This window comes from Phalacrocorax aristotelis, chromosome 3, assembly GCF_949628215.1.
Source record: "Phalacrocorax aristotelis chromosome 3, bGulAri2.1, whole genome shotgun sequence".
In the NCBI taxonomy this organism is placed as follows: domain Eukaryota; kingdom Metazoa; phylum Chordata; class Aves; order Suliformes; family Phalacrocoracidae; genus Phalacrocorax; species Phalacrocorax aristotelis.
The window spans coordinates 125,821,174-125,848,033 of NC_134278.1; the positions used below are offsets into that span (position 1 = coordinate 125,821,174).

General features: G+C 44.8%; 1 protein-coding gene and 2 long non-coding RNA genes across 4 annotated transcripts in view; 2 read left to right on the forward strand and 1 right to left on the reverse strand.

Annotated features, from left to right (window-relative positions):
- The window catches only part of LOC142055476 (uncharacterized), an 89,945-nt gene that overhangs the window by 58,505 nt on the left and 4,580 nt on the right, over positions 1-26,860 (forward strand). The window lies entirely within an intron of this gene.
- Positions 1,983-4,843, reverse strand: MAP10 (microtubule associated protein 10). The gene has a single exon (XM_075089481.1). It carries the CDS (start codon positions 4,594-4,596, stop codon positions 2,167-2,169), a length of 2,430 nt encoding a protein of 809 aa, XP_074945582.1. The 5' UTR covers positions 4,597-4,843; the 3' UTR covers positions 1,983-2,166.
- Positions 6,563-8,121, forward strand: LOC142055832 (uncharacterized). The gene is made up of 2 exons (XR_012660079.1): positions 6,563-6,709; positions 7,719-8,121. It is a non-coding gene; the product is annotated as an uncharacterized LOC142055832 (long non-coding RNA).

The following is a 26,860-nucleotide window of genomic DNA, read 5'->3' on the forward strand; positions in this document are numbered from 1 at the left end:
TAATAACTACCTTGAGTCTATATTTGAAATGACAAAACCAAACTAGAACATGTAAGCATGATGCTACCGTTCTGTTCTTGGGTAATGTCTCCCATTGTCTTCCTAGTATGCATTGTCTGTCATTATCATCATTCTCCTGATAAGATTATAAATGCTATTACACAATAAACATTAGAAATGCTATCCCAAATAAAATTAGCTGAAAAGAGATTAGTTTCATTGTTAAACAGAAGAAATATTGTTCCTACCCTATTTGCTTCTGGAAACTGAGAAATGAAGATGGGACAGGGGATAGAAAAAGGACTGGGAATTTGCACTTGAGTTTAACCCGTTTGGGGTTGAAAATAAACTTTTATTTTAAAAATAAACTTTTCTTAAGTAATGATCTTCAAATCATGGACTCTTAGTGTTAGCAACTCATTTAAATAGCCGCACAGTAAAAATAGTTGGGCAGCATTGTATTTTAATGCAGTTCTACCCATGAGAACTGGCCCAAGATCTTATTCCGTCAATAAAATCAGAATTACTGCCATGTATAAATAACAGTCTGAATCCATGTGTAGCAAAGAAGTCCACGGCATTAGAAGAAAAAAGAAAAAAAATATTTCGGTCTGAAATTCAAGTTGATGAAATGGAGGCACCCTATATAACATTTAAGAGTTGCTTTGGCCAGAGATTCCTTTGATAAATGGGTAATTTCAACCACTTACCTTCAGATTAAAAATAGTAGTAGTGGTGTTCTCAGAAGTCAACACCAGATACTTGAATAATCCTCACAGATGTTAGTACTTTAAATAGGAGAGGTACTGTCATGCCTACAAAATGAACACATAGCAGGACGGAAATAAAAAAAATCCCTCCAAGATGTTTGTAAGCACAGGCTCTTGCATTAAGTACATGGAGAACTACAGTGAGAAATTAAAAAGTCAGGGAAAGAAGTCAGATTGTAAATTAAAAAGGGAGTTGGTAAGTCTGTCAATGAACCCTGAGGATGAATGTCTTAAATGATGAGATAGGAACGTAAAGCTGGCAAAAGAGATGAACTGCTCAAAGAGAGTGGAAAGGGGGAACAAGAGAGACCTAAAAACTAAGGCAGGAATTCTGAGCTCTCTTCAGATTCAAGTCAAAGAATGTCTCTGAAATTTGCAGCGGGGATATGGACTCTAAAAAACCTCAGTAGTTAAACAAAAGAAAAAATGTTAAGTTCAGTGATCAAACTGGAAGTCATAAAAACCAAACCAGAAATCCCAAGCAAACATCGGACAGTAGTTCAACCAACGGAACAGAAAAGGGGACGTGGCAAATTCTTTGTTATCTCTAATCCTTAAATCACGATGCAATATGCTCGTTTCTTCCGAGTTTCTGGACTGTGGGTGCTGACCCTCCGCTTTCCCTAGTGTCAGGGAATGCAATCAGGGAGTTGTGAAGTGTTGAAAATCTACTGCACTCTTCCCTACTCTTCGCACACCCTTAGTCTTCAAGGTCAAGTAACTTCCATCAACCTCTCAAAGCTCTCCCAGATTATATAGATTTACTGTCACCAATAACTCTTATTTTATAACAAATTGTGAAAATCTGACTTAAATGAGAAACTTCAGACTAAGAAACTCTAAAAGGGCTCATCTAGTTCTGGTCTGGTATTTAGTGATAGAACAGCGAAACAAATACATCATGATACAGATTAGCTGATAAAAGTCGGCACTGTTACTGGCTGTGACTGCAGGTTTTAAGTAACTACTGGTAATAAAAATGAAGCATGGAACTATCTTCATGAGGGGTAAAAACTTAATGCTCACTTAGGAATGTATTTTGTACTTGGCTGTTTCTGTAGTGTGTTATTACTTCTACCCCAGGCAAGTATTGTGCGTATTGACTGCATTTGGTGCTTCTGTCTTCATTTCTGCTGTTGACAATGTTACGTTTCTTGTGCTGTTTGGCTTACTTTTGCACTGAGATACTGACACTGAAGTCACGCTGTAGGTACCACTTAAGAGCCATTCGTTACAGATTCAAATAGTTTATTTTAAAAACCTTGTAAGTAAATTCACCAATGTATTAAACGTGCATGATAAAGTCTTAAATTAACTTTTATATATTGCAGCTAAATGTAACAGGCTTTATAAAGTTTAAATATCGTATCTTATTCCACACAGTGAAAACCTGAAATTACACTGTGTATCCTGGAAGTTTGCTTATTGCAAGTTCACTGATGTCTTTGTATTGATTAGGAACACGTAGTCTTCCCAGAAAATCATCCTCTTTGTCTGACATACTGTTTTCCAGGATACTAAGGTCAAGATCAGACATGTTAGATGACAAGTAAGAGCTAACTTGAGTTACTGAGTGGCTTTTTCCTGAAGAGGTCTGCCCCTTTCCAATATTCAGATCGGCATCAGAGCTATTTTGTTTGCTTCTCAGTGTAGATACTTGTTTAATATGCTGTTCACCCCTGTTCTCTTCCTTACTGATCTGTTGGGCTTCCTGCTCTTCATCCAATAACCTTGCTCCAATGGAGGCATCACTAAGTGAATCAACAGATTCACCACTAGTTCTCTTGCTGGTTTTTAAGTCATGGTTTATCTTCAAAGACTGGACTGGAGATGAAACTGAAGGAACTGGCAGAAGATCTGACATACTTTCAGCTCTTTGACTTGTCTTTGAAATTCTGGACCTGCTGGATTCCGGCTCTGTATCTGACCAACCTCGCTTTGGGCTTTCAAGCCACAGAGCTTCAGGACTGCTGTCAAGAGCTTCTGAGTCTCTGCCCATACACTCAGCACTGGTGAAATCTTCTGAATAAACCGTGTTCTCAGGACTAGCAACGAAGTCATCTGAGTATATGAATTCAGAGTTGTTTTCAACACTCCCGCTGGGGCTGGGTTTATGATCACTTACAACAGACGCATCATCATGCTCCACGGTTTTATGGTGGGTTAGGTGTATTGCTTCCTCATTGCTTCCCCTTGCATTAGCATCTGATGGGAAAGCTGCTGCGATTTGGGCCTTCACATGCTTTTTGTTGTGAGCATATATTAATACAGTTTCCTCCCTTAAGGGGACTGTAGTTACTTTGCATGGACGTTCCTTGCTTGCAATTTCATCATTCTTCAAGAGACTTGGAATAAACTGTTTCGGCAGGTCAGGGGACACATCTCCTGTCATGGAAACACACTCTGTGACAGCACTGGTTTGTAATGAAGTCCCAACAGTTTTATCGAACTGATTCTGCTTTGAACTGTTGCCCTTGCTACAGTGCCTATAGGAAACCACATCCTGTTCTCCAGCACTTCTGAGCAGCTTTCTTTTGGATAACGGACTTTTCTTCAGCATCTCCATTTGCTTTTTTCTGTACTGCTCTCTCCTTTCATGAACGATCAGCTTATCAGGATTGGTCTGCTGCAGCCGTAGCCTCAGTGTATTTGTCAGCCCGTACAACAGTTTCCTTCTGGGAGGTCTGTCTTCCTTAGTTTTGCAGTTCTTTTCAGAGCCTGTCTCCCCCTGGGGTATAGCTTTCTTAGGTCCTCTCCCAGCCCTAGAAGACCCTGGTGAGGTGGCCTCTTGCCAGCCTTGCTTGACTCGAGGGCTGGCAGCTCCACTGCTCCCACCTGGCCCCACAGGCACCTCTGCAGGCTTGAGGGCAGAGGAGCGGCTGGGGCTGGGGGGCCGTGAGGCCATGCCACCACCCCCCGGGGCCTTGTAGAGCCAGGCCAACTGGTCATGGACAGCAGCAGGGGTAGCGCTGCGGGTGAGCACCGACAGCTCTGCCAGCAAGGCACTGAGGAGTGGCAGCTGCCCCAGGGTGCTGGGGAGCTCCTGAGGGCTGGCGGGGTGCAGCAGTGAGGGCCCGGCACTGGGACGTGGGGGGCTCTGGCCCTTGTCTTGCTCCTGTGGTCTCCAGGCCTCGACGTGCTCCCATTTCCCTGCAGGCACGGCTGCTGGCAGCAGACGAGGCTCAGCAGGCTCGCGGCTGTAATACAGCACGGGAGGGCAAAAGATGTTGCTCTCTACCTCCTCGCCCTCCTCCTCCTTCTCGCCTTCCTCGTCCTCTCTCCCCCGCTCAGGGGAGGCGGTGGCGCCGGGGCTGGCGGGGCGCGGCTCCTCACCGGCCTCCAGGCAGGTGAGGCGGTAGGCCAGGAGCAGCTCCCCGACGGGGCGGCCCGCGGAGTCCCGCAGCGGGAAGCGGCCGCGGCGGCCGCAGGAGGCAGGCGCCCCGGGCCGCCGCAGCAGCTCGGCGGCGACGGAGGCCAGGGAGACGCCGCAGCTGCCGAGAAGGCGGGGGGTCCCCGGGGCGAGGCCGGCGGGCAGCCCCAGAAGCAGGGCGCGGAGCGGCCGGCGGCGGAGCGCGGCGCAAAGCGAGCCCCGGCGCCAGCGGAAGATGCAGCGCTTGCCGCGGCCGAAGGGGAAGGCCCGGCCCGGCCGCAGGGGCGGCCCGGCTGCAGCGGCGGCGGGGTGCAGTAGGAGGGTGGGGAAGTCGAGGAGGCGCAGCGCCACGGCCGGGCGCAGCGCGGGGCCCGGCGCCGCCACCGCCACCCGCACCGCCTCCACCAGCAGCTCCAGCGCGAAGAGCCCCTCCGCGCCCCCCGCCGCCGCCGCCATGGCGGCCGCCGCCCCGCGTCGCGCGAGGCGGGGGTGCGGGGGTGCGAGGCGCGGCCGCCCGCTCTCGCGAGAGGAGCGCCGCCCGCTCCGGCTGTTCCCCGCTCACCGTCGGAAAGGGACCAGCCGTTCCCCCCCGACCACCGCTGTTGCCCCCAGCAAGGCGCCTTTGCAAAGCGCGCTGGGAGCTGTAGTCCGCTCCGGCGGGCCCTGGTGGTGTTTTCCGCCCTGTGGAACACGAGCAAGAGCCGCAGGAGCAGGGGCGGGATGGCTCCCTGCGCTCCATCATGCAGCGGGAGTGCTGGTGGAGGCCCCGAGGGACGTTAAACTCCTTCCTGCCTCTTCCCACCCCAAGAGAAACATTGAGGTCCGTGCCAAGGGCTGCGTGCTGAAGGGTCTCTCCACAGTTGAGGGCCCATACATAGCTGAGATTTTAAAATCTGTGGTTCTACAATAATTAGGTTTTTCTAATCAGCTGTAAATGTCACCTCTTCATATTTAATGTCTCCATCTCTGTAATGCCTGAGTGCCTTGGACATGCCTCGATAAATCCCTGTTTTCTCTCCTGCCTGCAGGTAAACTGGGAGTTGCGGAGGGCACCCTTGTGGAGAATTTCACTCCTTGCCTCCTGCCTGGCAAAGAGGGTGCCCTTCCCTCTCTGATCGCCCTTCCCTTACACCAGAGTATCCTTGCCACAGGCACAGCAAATACTTGCCGAGCTGGGGAGAAAAATGTTTTGCTCAATTAATAAGTTGACTTTAAAACAATATATCCTAAATCAATGGTGTTTGGTCAAAGTTAAACTGCGCCCTCACCATTTACCACCAGGAAAGTAACTAAAAGAAAGAGCAATCCCTTCTTGTTCATTTTATTCCCTCCTTTTTTTGCCCCTTTCCTCCTTCTGCCAAATCACAATCACTTTTTAGAAAGGCGGAAAGCAGCAGGAAAGGGTTAAAGAACCCAGCCCTTTACTGTTGGTCAGGTCCCTTGGTCATGATTATTTAATGGACACCTTTCATTAGCTGTTATGTCTGAGAATAGAGTTAAGGAGTTTGACCTCTGAATTGTGACCAAGGCTTAAGAAGTAAATAATTAAATTGTTCTCAGTTCTTCCACTGCCTCTATTTTAAGCACATGAGGCTGAGAGCTACAAGTCCTCTGCTGTCAAGGCTGCTGGTGTTCGGGTGTTGCCATTGTACTAGCATTGTGGCAAACAAAACAAACGGCCAGTCCATTTTGCTGCCACATTCATCTCCTGCCATCAGTCATCTGCTTGCCTTGTGTTTCCTTTTCCTCCAGCCCATTCCCATCCCACAAGGGCCTGACAGTTTAGTTATCATTCTCGTTAAAGGAAGAATGACAAAAGATGCCCTGATATACTGGAAGCAACAGTCATATTTAACAGTGGTCAAATAGTTGCTCTCGGGATCCCTTGGGAAGACGATGGATAGGCATTTTGTCCATTTTACAGATGCAAATACTGTGACTATGATGTTTAATCCAAGATTCCTAACCTCTTAATTTTGACACTTCCAACCTCTGTAAGCAAGAGACCCATCTTTGTGTGTGGTAACTGCTAAATTAGAGAGGAACCAAAGCCTTGTTTTAAGATGCTGAGCCTCTGCCCTCCTGACAGTTTCATATGAAACTGGAATTTTCAGTTTCATGTCTCTGAAAATCAGCCCTATTCCTGTATTTCGTTCTGCACAGACAATATAAAAATTACTGAATACTTGTGGAAATGATAGATGTTAATAAGCTGTGTAAGATCAGTCAGCGAGTTAGTGACAAAACAATTATTTAAGTAGAAAGGGGCATTGATTTTTAATTTTGTTGCTGTTGGTGAGTTTTGTTAAGTCAATCCTCTGGTCACAAGAGCATATTTCTCTTCAACACAAACAGAAAGCAGCATTTTTGTTGTTGAGTTGCAAGTTAGGAAAAAAGACCTTTTTCTTTCCAACAGCCCCAGTTTCTACCAACCACCATTTTAAGGAGACTTGTGATAACACTTCTTCAGATTGCATGTCACAGGAGTGATTTAGAAAACAGGCATGCCTCAGAGAGGCAGGGATATGGAGCCAAGTTTCATTCCCTGCTACTGCCCCGAAGACAGCAGGTACTTTAAGATCTACATTAGTTACATTCGGTAATCTTTTTAAAATAGCTCTGGTTCTTCTCAGTGCAATCTCTTCAGTCCTCCTTTCTTAGAACTAAAATTCAGTGCTTCTCTTTTTTTCTAACAGTCTGGAAGACTGAGGAATTTTGCTGATTCAGGGAAGTCTTTCACTGACCTTATTTGTATGTTTGAAGTACTAACATTCTGTCTCAAAAATGCCAACCCAGGCAATTGGTATCATTAGCAACAACTTAGCAACTTTGGCTCAAATCTTTCTTTTGAAGGTTCTGAAATGCCTTATTTTGCCCTTAATTTCTATAAAATTGCAGATTTATTGATCTCTCTACACAAAGAGAGCTCTCTATACAGGTGTGTCCCTGTTTATGGATGGAGAAGTATGACTGTTAAAAAAAAGATCTTCAGAAAACATGGATTTTGTTAGGTCTACAATTAAATCTACCTGTCCTGGTGGTGTTCTAAAGATTGCATTTTTTACAGATCAAATGCTGGAGTGAAGAGCCATTGTTCGCTTGGATATAAAATTGCTCTTCTCTGTGCAGAATCTGCAGGGCGATGCTTGGAATTTGTGCAAATATGTAGCCTGGTGGCACTCTGACTCAGAAGGGGGTCAGGCAGTCTGCTGGAATATTCAGCTGCAACGTAATAGTAGTTCTTAAAATACTCCAGCTTAAAATGCCACCCAGAGAAGACTTATTTAGTCTTTTCTCAGTTGTCTGTTGTCAGCCACTTGTGAAAGGTCAAAGAAAGGAAGAAATTCAGCAGTAAGGATGGCAGCCTTCGATAACTTGTTTTTCATTAACTCTCTTCTTCAGTTCAGAAAAAATGAAAAATTTTAAAATGCATGAGCAAAGCATTTGAGGTTTTTGCTATATATTTAGGTTTCTCTCTTGAAGAATCTAGAAAAGGTTTTGAAAAGGAATAAATTCAAAGGAGAATGTTAAATCTATTCAGAAATTCCTTTTTGCATATGTTTCGTTGTATTGTGCAGAGTTTTGCCGGGAGCTTTGCTGTTTCCTGTGTCCAGATTCTACTTCATGATCCTCATTTTCGTGCTGACCCAGACCTACTGATGTATGGAGCAGCCTGGGAACAGTTGCAATGGAATTATTGGCACAGGCATTTTGATATCCAACAAAATGAAGGATACCGCGGTTTCTCCCCACTGCTCGGCATGTGCCCTCCTGTCCGCAAATCTGCCCCATCAGTTGGGTGGTCAGGGCAGCTGGTACAGAATCTACTGAGACATACAGCTGCAAAATACCTCCCCTGCGTTGCTACCCTAAAGATGCTTGTTAACTCCTCTTACTTAGTATGATAGCTCTCATGTTTATTTTCATTCTCTACTATGTTTATCAGACTTTGGGAGTGTTAAGATAAACATTATTTGCCAAGTCGTGTGGCCCTTCTCCGTTTGGCAAACACCGGTCTATTTCCTCTCTTTTTAAAGATTTCATTGGTGTCCTTAGTGTTTTGCTTTCTCAGAGTGGTGACAGTTAAGGCTTATGGCAGTGTTACTTCTGCAAAGTCAGCAGGGGTGGCACACAGGATTGTTTTCTCATTACCTTGGGGTGGGGGGGAATGGTTGGCCTTTAAGATATGTGTGAATCCGTGGCTTTCACAGCCAGCGTGGAAATACAACCCATGGCAGCTTGCCTTCTGATTCCAAATTCCTTCAAGGATTAATGGAACTGCAGCAAAACACAACTTCTCCTTCTGTACTGAGCAGTCCTCATCATCTTTCTTGGATCTGGGGAAACTTGGTTCAAGCAGACACTTAAAGGAAACATGGGAAAATCTAGCAATTAGTTGAGAGAGAATCACACTGTGAGAGCCAACAGGAAGCAGGATGTCACAAATACAGGAGCCTAGACAACTATATTGAGCATGACAGTGAGACATATCCATAAGGGTCACATGTGAGGTGATTTCCTTTATTTAAAAAAAGTTCTTATTAAAGCCAATAGACATTTTTGCTTAAAACAAAACAATAGTGAAAGGTCAGCCTCAGGATTCAGCCCATTGAATATTCTTTGCATAGTGCCTAGCAACAGGCAAAGCCAATTTCCTTAAATGACTGGGTGTCATTAGCACATGGAGGCTTTATCATCAGTCTTTTTTGTTATTTGATATAAACCATCATGAGCTCATTCGGTATTAATGGAAACCCCATGGGTTTGCATGCTGTCATTTAGCATTAATTAATGTATCATTGTTTAAATTGTGTTACTCCCCATCCAATAGCTGGGAAGCTTTCAGAAAGTTCTCAAAGGGATCGATTTATTTTCTTTGGCTTCATGGGTGCAGCCCATACTTGTCATGCACATATGTAGTGAATGACGACAGGATTCCAGGTGCTTATTCGTCCAAGGAGGACAGCTTAATCACACAGCAGCCCAGCTGAGTGCATATGTTTGAGAAGTGGAGAAAATCTGTACCAAAACTTTTCTTCAAGGTGTGGGGGTCCTTACAATTCCTGTTGTAACTGTAGAGCAGGATAGGTCCTCAGCCCCTCTCAGGGTTTAGCATTCTCTCTGTAGGCAGGGATTTTTCAGACTCGCCACCTCCTAAAAAGCTACGTTCCTCTGGTTCAAGCTGGGAACCATTGTGGGCAAATTTTAGTTCAGATATCTGACAGAGCTTCTGATGGTGAAAGCACTTGTGAGCCTCAGGGTGGTTCTTAAAGACAAGTAAATAGTTAGATGAAATTTCATTAAAATAAAAAATTGGAGATCTCTGCAAATATTTGAGTAGGAAACAGTTAGTACTGTTTGTGTTGTACCATCGCACTGATGACACTCATTGTTTAATCTGTTGTAATTACCATTGTAAAGTATGTTTTTTCAGAGGTTTACAGTACAGCTGTTTTGTTCACTGCACATTTTCAACCTCTAAGCCGTTTCTCTTTTTCCCTTTAAAAACAAATTAAAATCAATTTGATTGCTTTGAGAGCTCTTCTTTAGAGAGAGCAAAGCAACAAGAGCCAGGGATGTTGTTATGCAGAGTTGCAGAGCTGGACCAGATCCTCCTCACTGGTCGTACATGAAGCTGAGTGATACTCAAGTGCCTGTGCATGGTAGGAAGGGGGCAGAAATATTCCACCCCGCCTAGTGAACAGGAGGAATGAAGTTGCTTGTGGAGGCTGCAAAATGAGAAACCAACTAACCCTGTATTTTTCACGTCCCTTCTTGTTTTCTAAGGAGACGTGGCAATCTCATGGTTCAGTAAGGTGGACTGCGGGAGAAATGGCTCTCTAATGAACATTTGTCCCTGGCTTGCCTGGCAGTCGGATTTCCACTCCAAAGATGAGGTCCTTTTCTCGGCTAACAGCTTCGTTCCAGGGATCTCAACAGCAATGTCCCTCCTGCACACTTCATCCCTTCAAGTTTCTGTCCTTACTTGTACTCTGCCAGGCAGCAAGTATGGAGTACTTCCCACTGGTGTCCTGCTAATGTCTGCAACTTGCTGACTCTTATTTACCATGGTGGTAGCTGTGATGTGAAACTTAAATGTATGGACATGGCAAAATCATTGCCTGTTAGGATGCTTAATTGATTAGAAGGAAAGAATAAGCTATGTTTTAGGATGACAAATGTGGGAATCTGGAGATCTAGCTTCAACGCTCTCTTTTGCCATAGGTTTCCTTGGGAAGATCTAATTTCTCTGTGCCTGAGTTCCTCTCATAAGACATGACCAGTGTTTCGCAGAGATGCTGAGTGGATAAGTAACCCCTGGAAGGGAACAAATCTCTGGGATGCACAGAGCAGACAGCATCCCTGACAGCCCCCCAGGCCCCTGCCCTAGGGCGTGATGGTGAGTGGCTATCATCAGGACTGTTTTGCTTGCCCCTGAAATGCAGTACCACAGCCCAGTGGTAAGTCTACTGGCCCTTCACAAGCAGTGAAGAGCAGCTGGAAGTGAGCAATTACTTATTGCAAGACTTGACCAGCTCCTTCCTATGTTTCAGGAGTGGGCACTGCAGCACAAGGGGAGACGCTCTGAGAGGCTGGTGCATCTGCGTAGCTTGCCATGCTGCCATGCAGTGCTCTTAGGCGCTGAAAATGTGGCAGCCTGCCTGAGCTAATTATCTCCCCAGCTCTTGAGAGGGCTAGTCCAGGCACGGCACTCTGCTGACACAGCTGTCCTGCTGCCGGTTCCTCGGCTGGCCGCATCCAGGGGATCCCAGGGCTGCGCTCTGTTGCAGAGCATAGCTATGCCTGTAGCAACTTTTCACAGGTAGTTGCAATGCTGGAAATGTATTTAATCCACTGCTGTTCAAATAGCCCTGTGGGCTACAGCTAGGGAGGAAAACAGGCTTGTTTCTCTTGTGCTACACCGTGTAGTCTGCATGGGCAGAAAGACAGGGCGCTGTCTGTTGTAAGCCCCTGACACAAGGTCAGACGAGAACTGTGCCAGTGCAGAGGCCTGGCTGGCCAAACTCCCCCCTTGCCTAACTCCACTGACCTTCTCTGAGCCAATTCAGGGATGTCTTTTGCCCAGTAAGTTCAGCTAAAGCACCTGAAGCCCTCACACAAAGTTTCCTGGGTTTGCTGGTATGTATTTTAAGCTTATTGCTATTTCAGTGCAGTTCCGTGCATTTCCTATTTGAGCAGTTCCTGTCGGAAGCATGTATTGTTTGGGAAGACGTGGCATTAATTACTGTGTGAATTATTTGTTGTGTGGGTACCGTGGAAGAAATAGATGGGAACTATTCCAAATGGTCTTTAATGAGTTCAGTCATCCAAGATCCTGATTTCCATCTCATAAATAATAAGCTGTCCTCAATACGCTAATTCAAGTTTGCCTTTAAATTGCTTATTTTAATTTTGCAGAGGAAATAATCATGAAGAAAAAGTTCAGAAAAAATGCAAGCCTACCCTGTTTCTGTGGCAGGGCACTCAGAGCTTCCAGTGTCTCGTCCTCTTCCCCACACTTCGTCCTGAGACAGTGAGCATGTGACTAGGCTGGTAATGGTTTCGTGTCGTGAAGAGTGAGATTTGAAATGTAATGAATGAAAATATATATGAAACTTTGATCCATAAGGGAAGGGTCCTTAATATAACCTTACGCAGTGAGCTCTTTGTCATCTCATTTTGATGGCATCTCCAGTCTCAATTTCCTCTGCTGATAGTGTGCTGTTCAGGCCAATGGAGGCCAGAAACGCTGCTCTGACAATAGACCTAGCCCCTGGCAAGGTAATAGTGTGTGCTCAGCAGTGACCCTTCGGCTTCATCAAATGCAACATCAACAGTCTTTTAGACAAGTCTCATCTAGTCTTGCAGTAGCGGGTGATGATTTTTCAAAAAGCCTTCTCATATTTGCAGGCGCTTGTACGAGGCATGAATATACCGGTAACTGAACTAATGATTTACCACTCTACTAACTCTAAGTAGAAATATTTCTGCTCCAGGCAGGCAAATCATTACACTCACAGAGTTTGGTACCACTATAACAGTTAGCCATGAGATTATTCTGTTCTGAAAACATCTTTTTCATTTTTTTCTTTTTCTTCCTCTCAGCATTTTATCTTCAGTAAACACATATCATGATTTTACATGAACCTGTGGTGTCTTGGGCTGCCTCTAAGTCCAGACTAGACAATAGCTCATATCATAGCAAAAATACTGCACGAAAAGTAAAAGAAGTGCATTTTGGTCATGTATTAGCTGGTCACACATCGTTCAGATTTGTTAAGGTTCGATACTGGATAAATAGACAGGAGGAGAAGGTTTGGATGGTCCTGCAGGCACATCTTACTGGAAACACAGTTGAAGAAATTTCATTTCAAGAGACAAACCAGTGAAAAAAAACCAAACAGGTTACTCTATTTCCTGCCCTGGAAGGAATGGCAGCTTTTTGAAACATTAATATCCTCAGTCAAGCATTGCAAATATTAGTTCTCAGTTCCTTCAAGGGATAAAAAGAGATAAAAATAGAAGCCACTCTGAAACCTCCCAGAGGCTGACAAATGCATTCATTCATTTCTTTCTAATGACATCTTTCATGAAGGCCTCAACACTGGAAATTCTCAGAGGAGGATTCCTTCGCCCCAATACTTTCTCACTTCTGTTGGAAGCTATCTGTATCATTGCAAGCAGGCAGGGGGTAAAATACTTTCTGAAAACTCAGCTGTGCTTTTGTAGGCTGATCCTAAACAGGAAAAAAGGCTCATTCTCCTGAGTGCACCAAGAACATGGTGCCGCAGCCTGGAATGGCATGTGAGTATCTGGCTGTGGTGAGGCAGCCCACGCCGAGAGGGGACGGCTGTGTGCGCTTCTCAGCAAGGGGTGGGGAAAATGCAACCCCTGCACCTCAAATCTGTGTGTGAGAAACACATGCTGCACAAAACTGGTGTCAAATTTGCAGCAGCTTTCATTCCAGTCTCTACTCCTCTCATTTGTATGTCTTCCCAGTTTGTTCATCTCTAAGGCCTGCATTCATCCTGCTTAGCAGGGGCAACCTAGTCACATTTGCCCTCTGCTGCAGGGAGGGAGAGAGGCTATTCCAGAGCTGTCAGGTCTTCAGATTAACTGACTGCCTCTCTGAGGAGCCTCCTTTTGTCTGTTGATTGTATAGGAGCCAAGGCTTGTTTAGCTGGCTTGGTTAAATATCTACGATTGAGTGGAGTGACCTTGATCTCCACACTTCAATCTTTGGTAAGGTTGGCAGGCAAACAGAGCAGTCAGTTGCTTTATTTTTCTTACACTAATTTTAAGAGTCTTTTTCACAAGGAGAGCATAAAGCAAGGTCCAGCACATTGTTTATGTTGACACAGGGGGTTAAAGCTGGAGCCTGAAATGGTATCGTTATTGCAGGTGGAACTCGTCTGACCAAATGCAGACTGAACATAGAGATGAATAGAGATGATGAACCCCTCTTTGACTCCTCACACTCTAAATGAACCTAGAGCCAAGAGCTCAGTCATGTACGTGTGGAGATATGTAGGCAAGATGCATCCCCAATACCTGCAGAGCTCCCTCCATGGCAGTCATCCCAGAGTGAGGGATCAGCCACACAGGTGAACTACAGATAGAGAACTGAAGGGCATCACCTGAGTCAGCGAGACAGGGCCTCTCAAATTGCAGAAAGGCATGCTGCATGTGCACAGTCCTGTGGACGGTAGCTCATCTCACCCTGGGATGCTCTGTTTCTAGGCTTCTCACAACAAACTCCCAAGTCTGTACTAGAAGACCAAATGCCACAAAAATTGTGCCACAGGAGGTGAACAGGAGAGATCGAGGGCATTTCTAAGTCCTCCTAGCTAGCAGGAGATTTGCTGGGTGACATTTGCGAATGCTTCCGGACCATGCACTCTGCTGCAGAGGAAGACAAACAAAACCCAGAAGTCTCTGATGAGCTAATCTGGAAGAGGGTCGCTTCCCCGTTCCAAATCTGGTGATTAGTTCAACCCTGAGCATGTGAACAAACACAGACAGCAGATGGATGCTGATACCCGGAGGCACACTGATGAACCTTGTGTCTGTCAGTGACCATGTTTACACCCTCAACTGATCCAACATGAAGTAAAATACTCTATTTTAAATCCCTGTGAAAAAGATTAAGGGGGTCAGGAAAAAGTATATCGTTCAAGAAAAATGACAGTCCTGGGAGTGTAACCTTAATTATTAAACTATAGTGGTCTAATTTTACTCCTATAATTTCCTGTGTACACCACAAGATGATCTCCAGTGGGGGGTTACTTTTTTCTTTTATAAACAAAGGCTTTGCTTTGTAATGTACTGCTGTTTGGCACAGTCTCTGATTGTATAAAAGGCAGATCTTTAAACAATGTGCTGAGATCTTATCTGATCTGCAAGCTGGAGGATATATATTATCAATATAATTTGTGGCAAAGTATTTGCATGGATGTAGTAAATTATGTTGGAAACTCCTCTGAAATTACACAGGCAAAAAGCAGACAGTATCAGCTTAAATAAGTGAGGCTATCAGCTTCATAGCTGCATGAATATGTGTTCTTTCTAGAACAGGAAATCACAGTTTGCGGGTACTTAAAGCCAGCTAAGAGAAAATAGCTGATTGTGATTTTCTGTCACTAACACATTGGATCACACAGGGAATGAGTAACTACGTACAGAGAGTTTCAGCCATCATTCGCGGGTTCACACGTGGCTCCCTAACTGGCGTCCAAAGGCTGTTCTTGGCCCCAGAGAAGGGGGGCTGCTGTTTTGAAGCCGTTAGCAGGCGAGAGGTGGCATTCTGCAAATGATCACTGCTGTCACAAACAAAATTAATTGGTTCCTCTGATGGTATTCTTGAAAGGGGCTACTAAACGAATGGACATTGCCAGTGCTGTTCAGGAAACCAAGCTAAATTATCATAATAGACCCTTCTGGCCAAAAAAATCTATGCGTCCCTGAGAGGTACTCCCTTTGTGTCAGGGTTGAGATACATATTAGTATGATCTGGGACCAAGTGCAGCTCATGGTGTCAGTGAGTCTGCTCATACTGTGGAAAAACTACTTGAGCTTCTACAGCAGTAATTCTCGCCACTTTCACATGTTCTGCACTTGCTTGAAGCTTGATGCTGTACTGTACATAATGAAGGGCTTCTCTTCTTGAACAGCACTTATAGTTGCAACCTAGCAAGAATACTAGGGAAGCCGGAAACATCAACTTTGCCCAGAAAACCAAAAACTTTCCTTTATATTGTGCCAGTGGTTGCGCTGTCTGGAGCCCTGATGCCGTAACAGGATGTGTGAAGGCTAGAGATAATGTAAAGCTCCAGATCTGGAACTGAAGTTTCCCCAATGTGAGAAGTGTTGGTGTTGGTTATGCTCCATGTCTAGCTGCTTTTTCAGTTGCAAAAGGTTTCCATTTCTACTATAACACCCTGTAAAAAAAGAGCATGCACTGACTTCTCCTGTTAAAATTCCTTCCAGTTTCTTAGGGTTTTTTTTTTTCCCTTTATTAGTTAGGAATGGTAGAGGTCAGCAGAGCTTTGTAAAGGACCTTTTCAGCAAGGGTGAAACATATAAACCATGCTGCAAGCCTTGCCAGCTGACTGACGGGGTGCCTCTCTGTGCTGGGGTCAGAGCCGCGGCAGAGCCATATGCGCACATGGGCACCTGGTGTATGGGTTATCTTGCAGGGATGGAGAACAGCTGAGAGATGAAAGAGTGAAATGCAACACAGTTCTGCCAGACACAAAAAGTAAATGAGCAGGAGGAAACCCAAAACTACGCATTTTCACTGTCACTTTCTTTGTTACCTCTTTGGACAAGTGTGATACCCAAGTTAACCACGTTGTCCTTTTTTCTTGTCCTTGGCTGTATTTGTATCTTTGCATTTACTGTTAGGTTTTGTCATGTTACCATCTTCCGAGAGTGGTACGCCAAGTCAGGCGTTTCTGCTCAAAGCTGTAAGTCTCCAAGTAGGACAAGTGAGTTTGGTTTCTTCCCTAAAAGTTCCAAATGTCCTTGTTTGCTCCTAGGGTCCTTCATGGCCTGCTATTCTGGTTAAATTCAAGAGCCTGGTTCCGGAGTCTTTGCTCCATGAGGGAGATCAGGCTTCTTCCTTTGAGAGCTTGCTCCTGACCTGAATGACAAAGAAACTGAAACAAGGGCAGGGTGAGGCTGGGGAAGGTTTGCTCACTGATGTAGCTCATTAGAGGACCTCGCTGCCTTGCTACTAAGCCTTTTGGTTCTGCCAAGTTTCTTGATGAGAGCTGCAGGAGTAACAATAGAAAAGTAGGTCAGGAGTAGATCTTGTAAACCTACGCAAAAGGCCAAGAGCACAGTTTGTGTAGAAGAAGAAAAGAAAGAAAGGAAAACAACAAATAGGAGGATTTGGGGGTGAAGAGAAGGAGAGGAAGGCCAGAAGTTTAGGTAGGGCTTAATGTGTGAACCGTGATGTGTAATTATAAACCTGCTTACAGCTTGCTTCTTATAGTGTCCGAAAAATTCTTCAGTGTCTTCAGCAGGGCTTCCATTAGCGCTTCTGAATCTCTTATTCTGCAGTTGCTGTTAGCAGTAAGCCCAGCCTGCCTGCCTGCAGGGACTTGAAGTACACACCGGGTGAGCAGCGTGCTGGCCTGCTGTATACACATTTCAAGAGTGTAGCTGCACCCCTACTGAGACCCAGGGAGAAGCAACGGCAGAAAAACAAGTGCTTTTGCAGGATGGAGGGTTTCATTTGAAATGTGGTAGGCATGTGATTTCTTTAAAGGGAAGAAAATCAATAGAGGGATTTTTTAGGTTGGAAAAAATACCGTCCCTAGTGTTGTCTTTGGGAGTGAACTTTCAAAACACATCTCGGTTTGGGCAATACGCAGTGCTTATCCAGCACACACAGAGCATACACCTGGACTTTTTATTCAGCTGAACTTTTTGCCATGCTGGCGAAATTTCTTACAAATAGCTGGTGTCATGAATTTTTGCTATTTAGGCCTAAAATCCTAGGAGGTTTCTGTAACACACAGTTTAACCCCTGGCACACTGAACCGTAAAGTGATTTTAAGCAAAACCTGACTGTGGCTCACCCAGCATATCCAGAATTCCAGCTAGCATCCAGCAAATATCGTATACATCTACATTATATGTGTATTCCTTCTGCTTTGTATTAGAACCCTTATTGGCTGTTAGGGTTTTTGCCTTTCATTTCTTTTTGAGTGCTTCTAACTTGTTTTTCACTTTTGCTTTCCTAGCAGTTAGAACAGAAGTTTAAAAAAGCACATTAATGTGATACACTGTTTCAGCTGAAGTAAAAGCCCTTTAGCATGCACATTTACTCAGAGAAAGTGGGACTGAGAGAGGAACAGTATTTGTTCTTACCAGTGTCATCCTTTCATGTGGAAATTTAAATTTTAAATTTAATTTTAAAATTATCTTGCATTTGGGACAGCTTCCCGTGGATCGGGCACTTTCTGCATTTGGTGGTACAAGCCAGCACATTTCCCCACCCTCAGTCAAACTGAGTGCAGCGCTGCCTGCTGGTTTTCCCTACCCATAATTAATTTGTCACTTGATAGGCAATGAGCATTTTATAAAGGCCGTTTAAACAAAATGGAACAATGTCTTCCTTGCGTCTATGAATGAGAGACTTTTTAATCTCTCTTATGCAGATTCTCTCATTTTCCTTCTGAAAGTTGGAAACCACTGCCAAGACAACGCAAACAGGAGGCTCTTGATTATCATCAGAACAGAGTTTTGAAGGGATACCGTCAACTTAGACAGCTACATTTCTGCCTGAAACATTTTGCCTCCTAGTGTTAGGGGGACAGCATGAAAGTTACTGGGAGTTTAGGGAGATACATTTCTCCTTGTTTTTCACTTTTACTGCCTCCTCCTGACAGTGTTTTTCTCACTGCCTAGCCTCAAGGTTTCCCTATAGCCCATCACTGAGCTCCCTGTCCTCGCACCATGAGGGCACAGGCCAGTTCTAAACATACAGGTGCAGAACTCCAGTACATGTGCAGGAGTCACAGGTGTGCAGCAGAAAAGCTGTTTTGAAATTAGGGTTGGGTTCCTGTTTCGGTTTTTAGTTTACCTGAAAATCTTGGTGGTTACTCTTTAGACAACCCTATATTTATCTGGAAAATAGGTCTTATGTGGACAGGGGTAGTTTTCACCCACAAATTCCCTCCTCCTGCAGCTGCATGCTACAGCGTGACCTGGAGGCCTCTGAAAAGGCACAGATATACCAGGGAAAGATCAACGAAGTCAGACACTGAGGAGTTAGAAGCCTACAGGGAGTGGTAGTGATGGATAGGAGCTATTTATATTTTGGGCAGTGACCACAAGAGTTCACCGCGGAGCAGCCTGGGACCACTGGCTGTACTTGTTTCTGCACTGGAAGTGTCTCCAGGGAGCAGCACACCATGAGCAGCCTCACACAGTTGGCAGAACTGACCAACCTTGTGAAAATCTTCCTGCATATTCTCACTACTGCAAGTACCGAAATACCTATTTACTATCCTGACAAAATGTTCTCTACTCAGGTGGAAGTTTGAAACGGTAATTTTTTTCCCTTGGCCTTTGTCTGGACTTGTAGTGTGGTTGCAAAGGTGCTGAGTGCTCTTTCCAGGTCGCTGAAGGTACCTGACCCACCTACCAGGTGCCTTTTGTTTCTGTTTGCACGCCCTTGGTGCTGAGCTGTTTATGTGGTGTTGTTGGGTCCACTCTCAGCACTCCTCTGGTGTGCGGGTACCTGAGCTGAGTCACAGGTTGGTAACAACTGCCACTGGCTGAGGATCTGGCCCATCGTGTGCTGCAGTGTCCGGGCAGAAAAAAAGTCTAATAGATGAAATGCAGTATATCATCTGCAGTTTGCAATGAAGGATTTAATTAATTTATCCCTTGGCATTTTATGCTTGATTTTTGCATGCTTTTCAAATCAAATCATAGAATCATTTAGGCTGCAAAAGACCTTTAAGATCATCAAGTCCAACCGTAAAGCTAACACTGCCAAGTCCACCACTAAACCATGTCCCTAAGCGACACATCCAGGTGTCTTCTAAATATCTCCAGGGATGGTGACTCAACCACTTCCCTGGGCAGCCTGTGCCAATGCTTGACAACCCTTTCAGTGAAGAAATTTTTCCTAATATCCAGTCTAAACCTCCCCTGGCGCTACTTGGGGCTGTTTCCTCTTGTTCTATTGCTTGTTACTTGGGAGAAGAGATGAGTGGAACACTTTCTGAGCTACATCAGACGCTTTGCCATTTCTGTTACGTGTCTTTTCATCACACCGTCTTTCAGTGGCTAGCATTTCCCAAGTGTTTTCTAAGGGAACTGTATAATCTTTTGATTATAATAAGTACATGATAGTTGATGCAGTTTTACATAATTTGCTATCTGTAGTGTACACTAACTTAATGTTGCTTATGAGTTACAAGGTTGTCTTTAATAATGAATTATGTGACTAGTGAATAAGTTTCTTTCTCGGGGAGCTCAATACTGTTTTTTAGTTAAAGAAAATCTGAGTGTCCCTTATCTCTCCCCCCCCCCTTAATTATTATTATTATTATGCTTAATTTCTAATTCATTTTCAGCCAAAATTATGTGGCAGGCCAATGGGAAATTAAGATTTAGATAAAGGAGAACTGATAGATCGGTTACTATTTTGGGGATAGGCACAGGAATATTTGGAATGCTATGAAGCAGTTGTTATGGGCTTTTAACCCCTCTAAGCTGGGAGTTACTTGGGCAGGGGAGAAAGTGAATCTATTTTTTTCCCCGTGAGTCGGATGATGCATGTATATGGATTGGTTACTGATACGACTCAACTGTATGAGCAGAATAACAATGATTGCACTGTGTTCTCAGAGGAGTATTTCTCAAAGATTTCCTATATACCTGAATTTTGTCCCCCATCCCATTGCTCTGTCTTTTAATTAAATTTTACCCTGAATTGATTACATCTAGATTTTCCCATGGGGCTGTAGAAGTGAATTTACTTTTATCCTCCTATCTGTAAAGCTTGTTGTTTAAATCTTTTCTCTCTCTGTCTCTTTTTTTTAAGAAGATTTGTTGATTGCACTCTGATTACCTGTTCAGCTTTTTACAAATTATGTTACTCTAATTGAAGCCTAGAAATAGAAATACAATAAATGGCTCTGAGTTAACCTCAGAAATGTTTGGTTTCGTATTATTCTGTCTGCTCATGTCAAGATTCTGTGTTATAGTAGATGATACTTTTTAAGCCTCTGTAGAATATACTAAATTAAAAAAAAAAACAGCAAAGCAGAATACTTGCATTTATTCTGTAGCTCTCCTTAGGGACTGCAAATGTGGGCAAATGCTGCCTCTATTGTAATTTTCTAAATAACTGTTATTTTGGTGGAAACCAGGACTTTTTAAGTTAGATTTTCAAAAAAAGCTCCCAAGATGTTTAGAGGCATGAGTTTCATTCAAAGGCAGATTTTCCAGAAATTCCTCTTATATGTGAAGGGATGACATTATCAGAGGGAAAAGCAAATTCATTTTGTATATCTCTCTGAGTGAATTTTGCTTGTGGGCAAATCTGGCTATCTGCAGCAGAAACGTGATATTCTTCAATGCTTCAAGCTGTCCCGAATTCTCACTTCAGCATTAAGTTGTGCATAAACACTTGTCTGGCTGGAAAGGCTTTTCTTCACAGCATGCTTTCCCGATGCAGTGGTCCCAGCAGCGCTGTCCCCAGCAGAGCGTGTCCCACGTGTTTCGCACAGCAGCATTTCCATATTAACTGTGTGCTGTGGGACGCCATGGAGCTGCTGCTCTCTGGCTGTTCGCCTTTCAGTCCCACGCTCCTCCGTCTTCTGATGTATAGCACAGAAACCATGTACTTTGCTGCAACTTAACTGAATTACTCTTGTCACCCGGGCCCTGTAATGCTGTAAAGGCTGGTTAACATATATATGAAAGCCATGGCTCACCACTGTGCTTTCTGTGACACATGCTCTTGTCAAAGGCTTTCATCACATGAAACCATTAAGAAGTCGTGACCACTACTGAAAAGATCCAGAAACAGGACTAACAAGTAAAGAAATCAAGAAGCAGCCCCCCCTTGGGTTTCGGATGGGGAGGGGAATCTCTTGATTTAGTCCCTTTTCTACGCCCCCCGCAGTCATGGTGCTAAAGCAGTTAATGCCTCACTGGGTTCACACTGAAGGCCTCTTGCTGCCAAACACCTGCAATCGGTAGTTGATCATTTGGCTGGGAAGCCAAAGGCAAGACACACACGATGCTGAAACTGCATCACCCCCTTCTCTGAATGCCACAAAGCCGCAGGAGGGGCACCCGACGGTGCCTGAGGGTATACAGTAAGCTACAGGGCGCATGTTTGTCTTACCTGTGGTCAACAGTCATGTACAGAGAGTCTCTGTGGAAAGTATCACACCCCCCAGGATCAGAGATAGCGTACTACCCGTTGTGAAAATAGGATGACAACAACAACGCTGCTAAAGCACACCGAAGGCCAATTTGCAATATGTTGCTCGTATTGTTCGCTCGAGCAACTATTATCATCCGTTTGCCTGTAAATGTGCTTTCTGTTGTTATATCATTAACCTTAACAATGTCAACGTGCTCCCCATATGAGGTTCCATTATACGGCTTCACAGGGTAAGAGCGTGGGACTGGTCTCATACGGGGAAGAGTGTTCACAGCCCAAGCTTTACTGATGCCTGAGGAGAACATAAAGTCCTGTGGACAGACCCCGGCTGCGGAGAGGCGCTTGCTTTGCTGCAAAGGGAAATGGGGAGCCGTTTAATTTGCTGCCGCCTGATTGCTGCGGGGGGAGGAGGATTTTCTGCCGGAGGTGTGAGTCCTCGTAAAAGGCCACATCCCCCGGGAGCGGTGGTGTCCGCAGGGCAGTTTGGGCAGAGCAGCTGCAGGAGCACGCAGGAGATGCTTCTTTTCTCTTGTATTCAGCAGCATTACTCCCAGTTCGCACCTGTGGAAGCAAGAGAGGAGACGAGCCATGTTTTCAAGGTTGTGTGCTTTTCAGAGTGCTGTGAATGCAAAGAGGTTGTTTTGAGGCTATTAGCCACTTACACATGTAATAGTAATAAAAAAACCCAGACGAGCAACCTCAGACTGTTTTTTCTGCACAGAAGTCTGCTTACAGGACTTGGACTGTATATAGAGAGTCTTTACAATCAGCTAAAATGTAACACAAAATATGATTTGTAAACATAAGCTTTTTTCCTCTCACAGCTCACAATATAGCAATGAGGTGGTTTTTTGTTTTATTTTTTTCACTGAAGTAGGAGAAAGCTTACTACCGGTTCTTTTACCTCCAGATAAAACAGGTTGGTCATTTCCAGTGGGATGATCATCAAGAAGGTTTCTGTGTAAAGATGGCTATTAGTTACTGTATCCAAGATTTCTAAGTAGATTTAATAAGATCTACACATCTAAAGGACCAGAGAACACTGGCCCTTTAAACAAAACATGTGTGTTGCTGAGGGATTTAAGACATTACTGAGCAGATGTCTTTAGCTAATTGTGTAAGAAAAGGGACGGAATCACTCTCCGAAGTGCAGCAAGGCTGCTTTGCTCCCAGCACCTAGCCCACACTGCAGAAAATAGCATCCTTTCATCAGCCGTGCTCCAGCAGCCTCCACTGAATTGCACAGAGTCTCGCACTGCATCTCTGGCTTGGGGCTGGCCTGCAGGCGCCTGCTGGGGGATGACTGGGCTACTTGCAGTAGGAGTAGCCACTGGATATTTTGGGGCTTCCTTTATGCCTCTGTGGCCTTTCTTTCTTACAGCACTGATCCGGAGCTGGGAGAAGGGATCTCAGCCTGGCTTCCTGCTTGCTACATTCTGGAGAGTGCCTGATCTCGCAGTCTGGGCAATGCGGCCCAGCTTCATTCATGCAAAGTGCTATGTTGTCCCTAATGGGTAGTGGTAACTCCTGTAGTAATCACTGATGCTCATTTTGGCCAGAAACATTCAGGTGCCGTGAGGATGGACTGCAGGCAGACCTCTGGGCACAATGCTGTCCCATTTCCTACCTTCACCTCTGCCTCTCCGATGTTAATGATTTTTCTTGGAGCACCTACGTAATATTTCTGATATACAGGAGATATATTTAACTTCCTAAAAAGGGTCACAATAGGTCACCCATTCTACATGGACTTTTTGAGAACCAGTAGCCAAAAGCTGACTCTAGTCACAGCTTTTGGGAGATTTATGCTGGCTTTGGACACGTGTCAGAAGCCCAAAGAGCAACAAACTTGGGCTGTGGCAGTGATTTGTTCTGAGGCCACTCCACGTCTGACTCACACGTGCTGGTGTCTTTCTTGTGTTTGCTGCATCCAGGCTGTTACTGTCCCAGTTGTCTGCCCCATTCCTTTGTCATAGTTTATCACCAGCAAATAAGTGGTGGTGGAGTAAAAAAAGAGACCTGCAACCATGTCAGGTGCTAGTGTTGGCGTTTCAGTGCAAACTGCCCCTTTGGTGCTGGTTTGCTGTGTGGGGTAGCTGGCCAGGCACTCATCTGCCTGCTGCCACCAGCTGCGATGAGGAGGCTTATGGCAGGGATCGGGGCTCAGGCAGTTTGCCCTGGTTTGGGGAAGACCCTGTCCTCTAGCCCAGACCTTGGCATTAGTCTCAGCACAGTTTCTATCTATCAGCACACTCTCTTCTATCCAAATACATGTGCATAAATAAATTAAGAAGTTTTAATTGGCCTTTCAGCAGGCCAGTCGCTTAGCATTATCATCAGGCAGTTGACCATGGGGATGTTTGCCAGTGACCCAAAGGAGGGCAGAGTCCTTCCTCTCTCTCACTCTCTCATTTATCCCCCTACAGACAGATGCGGCTCTTTAGTGCCTGGGTGCTGCAGGGGTCTGGGTGACGCAGCTGGGTGCAGCACTACCTGTGAGCAGGAGGACTGATGGGCCTGGGCGAGACAGCACATCCAGCTCTGCTTAAACCCTGCCTGATGAGCACTACTCTTAAGCCCATGCTGTTTTTCTTATCAGCAGCAAAGGGATTATTGATGAGATTCTCAAGGCTGACTAGAAAACTGAGCTATATAGCTGCCATTGAAATTAATGACAGTTATATGGCTAAACCCGCCAGCTGGCTTTGGGAAAACCAGCTCCTCCCTGTCTGTGCTTGTTTACTGGAGAGCATTGCTGTAAGAAGTTGTAAAGTAGCAGAGAATGCAGTAGTATTCAGTTGCTGTAGAAGCTAAAGAGAATTAGATGCTCTTTTTTTTTTTTTTTTGCCAGATCCCCAGCTGCTGTAAGCTGGCTGCTCTCTGCCAAAGTCAATCGAGCTATACCAATTTGCTCCAGCTCAGGATTTGGTTCTTTGAGGCTGTATGAGAGTATCTGCCATTTCCCTTTTCAGGCAGGTGAAACACTAATGAATATGGAACAAGGTCTTGCAGTCAAGGGATTTTAATAAATAAAAATATATTAACAAAAATCAATGCAGGGCCTTGCTCCTGTCAGCATTTGTACAGTTTTCTTCCCCCACCCCACTCCTTCTTTGTTCAGTGTGATTGCATCTGCATCTCTATGGTAACTAATGAATGATTATTTAATTTACCAATCTCTGGATGCGACAGTTTAGTGTTTAAAATCTTCCAGCACTGTCTGCCATACACATATGCACAAATATATAGTCTGTCACAAAGGAAAAATTATAGGTGCTTGATATCCTTATTTTAAGTTAAATATTTACCTCTTTCTTCAAATGGGATGTGAGAGCATTACCTGCTGTGACGATGGCCACAAGCTGAATAGTATGTGCAGATAAGCATAGTTGTATTATTTCATGTTTACTCTCAGTATTTCTCAGTTTCAGAGGGCAGCCAGCACACCTGAAATGAAGGCAACACCATTTACATCCCAGAGGATTTCTGCCCAACTCCCAGGTCTTCAGAGTTATTGCATGTTCACAGGAAGTTTTCAGAAGAAAAGTCATATTTCATGTTTGTAAGAGCCAGTCTGAAACTGTTGTTTTTAAGGAGTGAAAGGGGAAGAACAACTTTAACTGGCTTTTCAAAGGGATGGTGGGCCTTCAGCATCTGAAGTCTTCCAGAAAAGGATAAGTAATTGCTGGAGGAATGCTAGGGCAGCTACATGCTCTTCCTTGGGGCTGGAAAAGGTAGATCAGCAGCTGCTTTCATCATGTTTTCTCTCAGCTCTCTACCTATTTCAGTGCTTTGATGAGCTGGAGGTTTTCAGGAGATCCCTAGACACCCAGGTACATTTTTGCTTGGGGACTTAGCTTTATCCTATCCTAAAGAATTGTGCAGCTGACTTTTAACCTGCAAAGGGAATATTTTCTCAGTAGAAATACTCCTGCTAAAGGTGAAGCAGGTACTTTTAATAAAGTTACTGGTTTCTTTTTTTCCTGTGGCTGCGTGAGGAAATGGGGGTGAAAGAGTGAGGAGACAAGAGTGACAATATACTTCCAGGCATGATATGCTCTCATGCCTGCTGAGCAGCTGTAAGAGAAGTGATATGTTTCCCTCCTGGAGCTGGTGGGACCTGAGACCTGACCATTTCAGAGGTACCTTGCTCAGGGCCTGGGGAGGAAGGTTTGCCTGGGCTTGAGGAGAAGGAGGAGATTTCAGGGACTCCGGGAAAAGCTGTGAGAAGTTTAATGCTGTACAGTCCTCTAGCTCTGCTCACATGGGAAAACGCAGCAAATTGGACTGTGCAAATACCCTGTTGCCCAAGGGCCGCAGGAGGTAGCCCACTTCTTTTGCCTGTCCTTTGAGCCATCCTGGGGTGCTTAAAGGTAAAAATTCCAGGCTGCAGGCAGTTGTTCCCGCCTCAGTTAGCTGGGATGTGCACATATGTATATATGCACACTGTATTTATAATGGCACAACTCAGAAAAAGCTGATTTGTGTAGGTGAAGCTGAAATCTCCTGCGTAAACTCCACTGCCCAAACCCCGGAGCCAAGAGCAGCTTCTGACATGATGGCTATGCTTCACTGCAGTTTCATATCTGAAGCAGCAGGACTAAGGACTCCTAAATCATGTCCTATTGTTGATGTATAAGTGTGCAGTGATCCAGACAGGTAGTTTTATTGCTGGTTACATGACACAATAACTGGTTGTATGATGGCCCCCAGTTAACCTGTGGTAAGGTGAAAGCAGGGGCACTAGACTGGAATGAACTGTTTTATCCCAAGGTTGATTTAAGGCTAAAATGGGACCTAGATCCACCCAAAGTGCAAAACTCTGCAACAAATGTTTCATTTCATTGCCCATACCTGAAGCAGGCTGGTTTAAAACAAAAATCTCATTCATGAGTCCTGAACCCCTCTAAGCATGAAGCAGCAGAGCCCTGGTAAAGAGATAGGCGAAGTATAAACCATGCAGCTCCTCAGCTCCTCCAGCTCTTTCCCTCTAAGTCTATGTTAAGCCTGGATCTCTGCTCCTGAACTCCAAGGAGCCTCATTGAATCCAGCATTGCTTTAGAAGCCCCTACAGTTCAGGCCATGCCATGTGCTGCACGGCTGCTCACCTGGAAGCTATTGAGTGTCCCAAAAGAAAATTACGGCCATCTTACAGAGATGAGTCACCTCTAACAGCTGGGTGAGAGACGATTTTTCTAGTTGTACACTTTGAGGTTTAAAAAACAACAAACCCTTTTCTGTTTCGTATAGGGCTGAAACCAAGTTCCTTCTATTTTTTTTGAAAACAATTCAGAAAGAAAG

Coding starts and splice junctions, on each gene's coding strand:
- MAP10 (XM_075089481.1), bottom strand. CDS start 4,596: ATGGCGGCGGCGGCGGGGGGCGCGGAGGGGCTCTTCGCGCTGGAGCTG.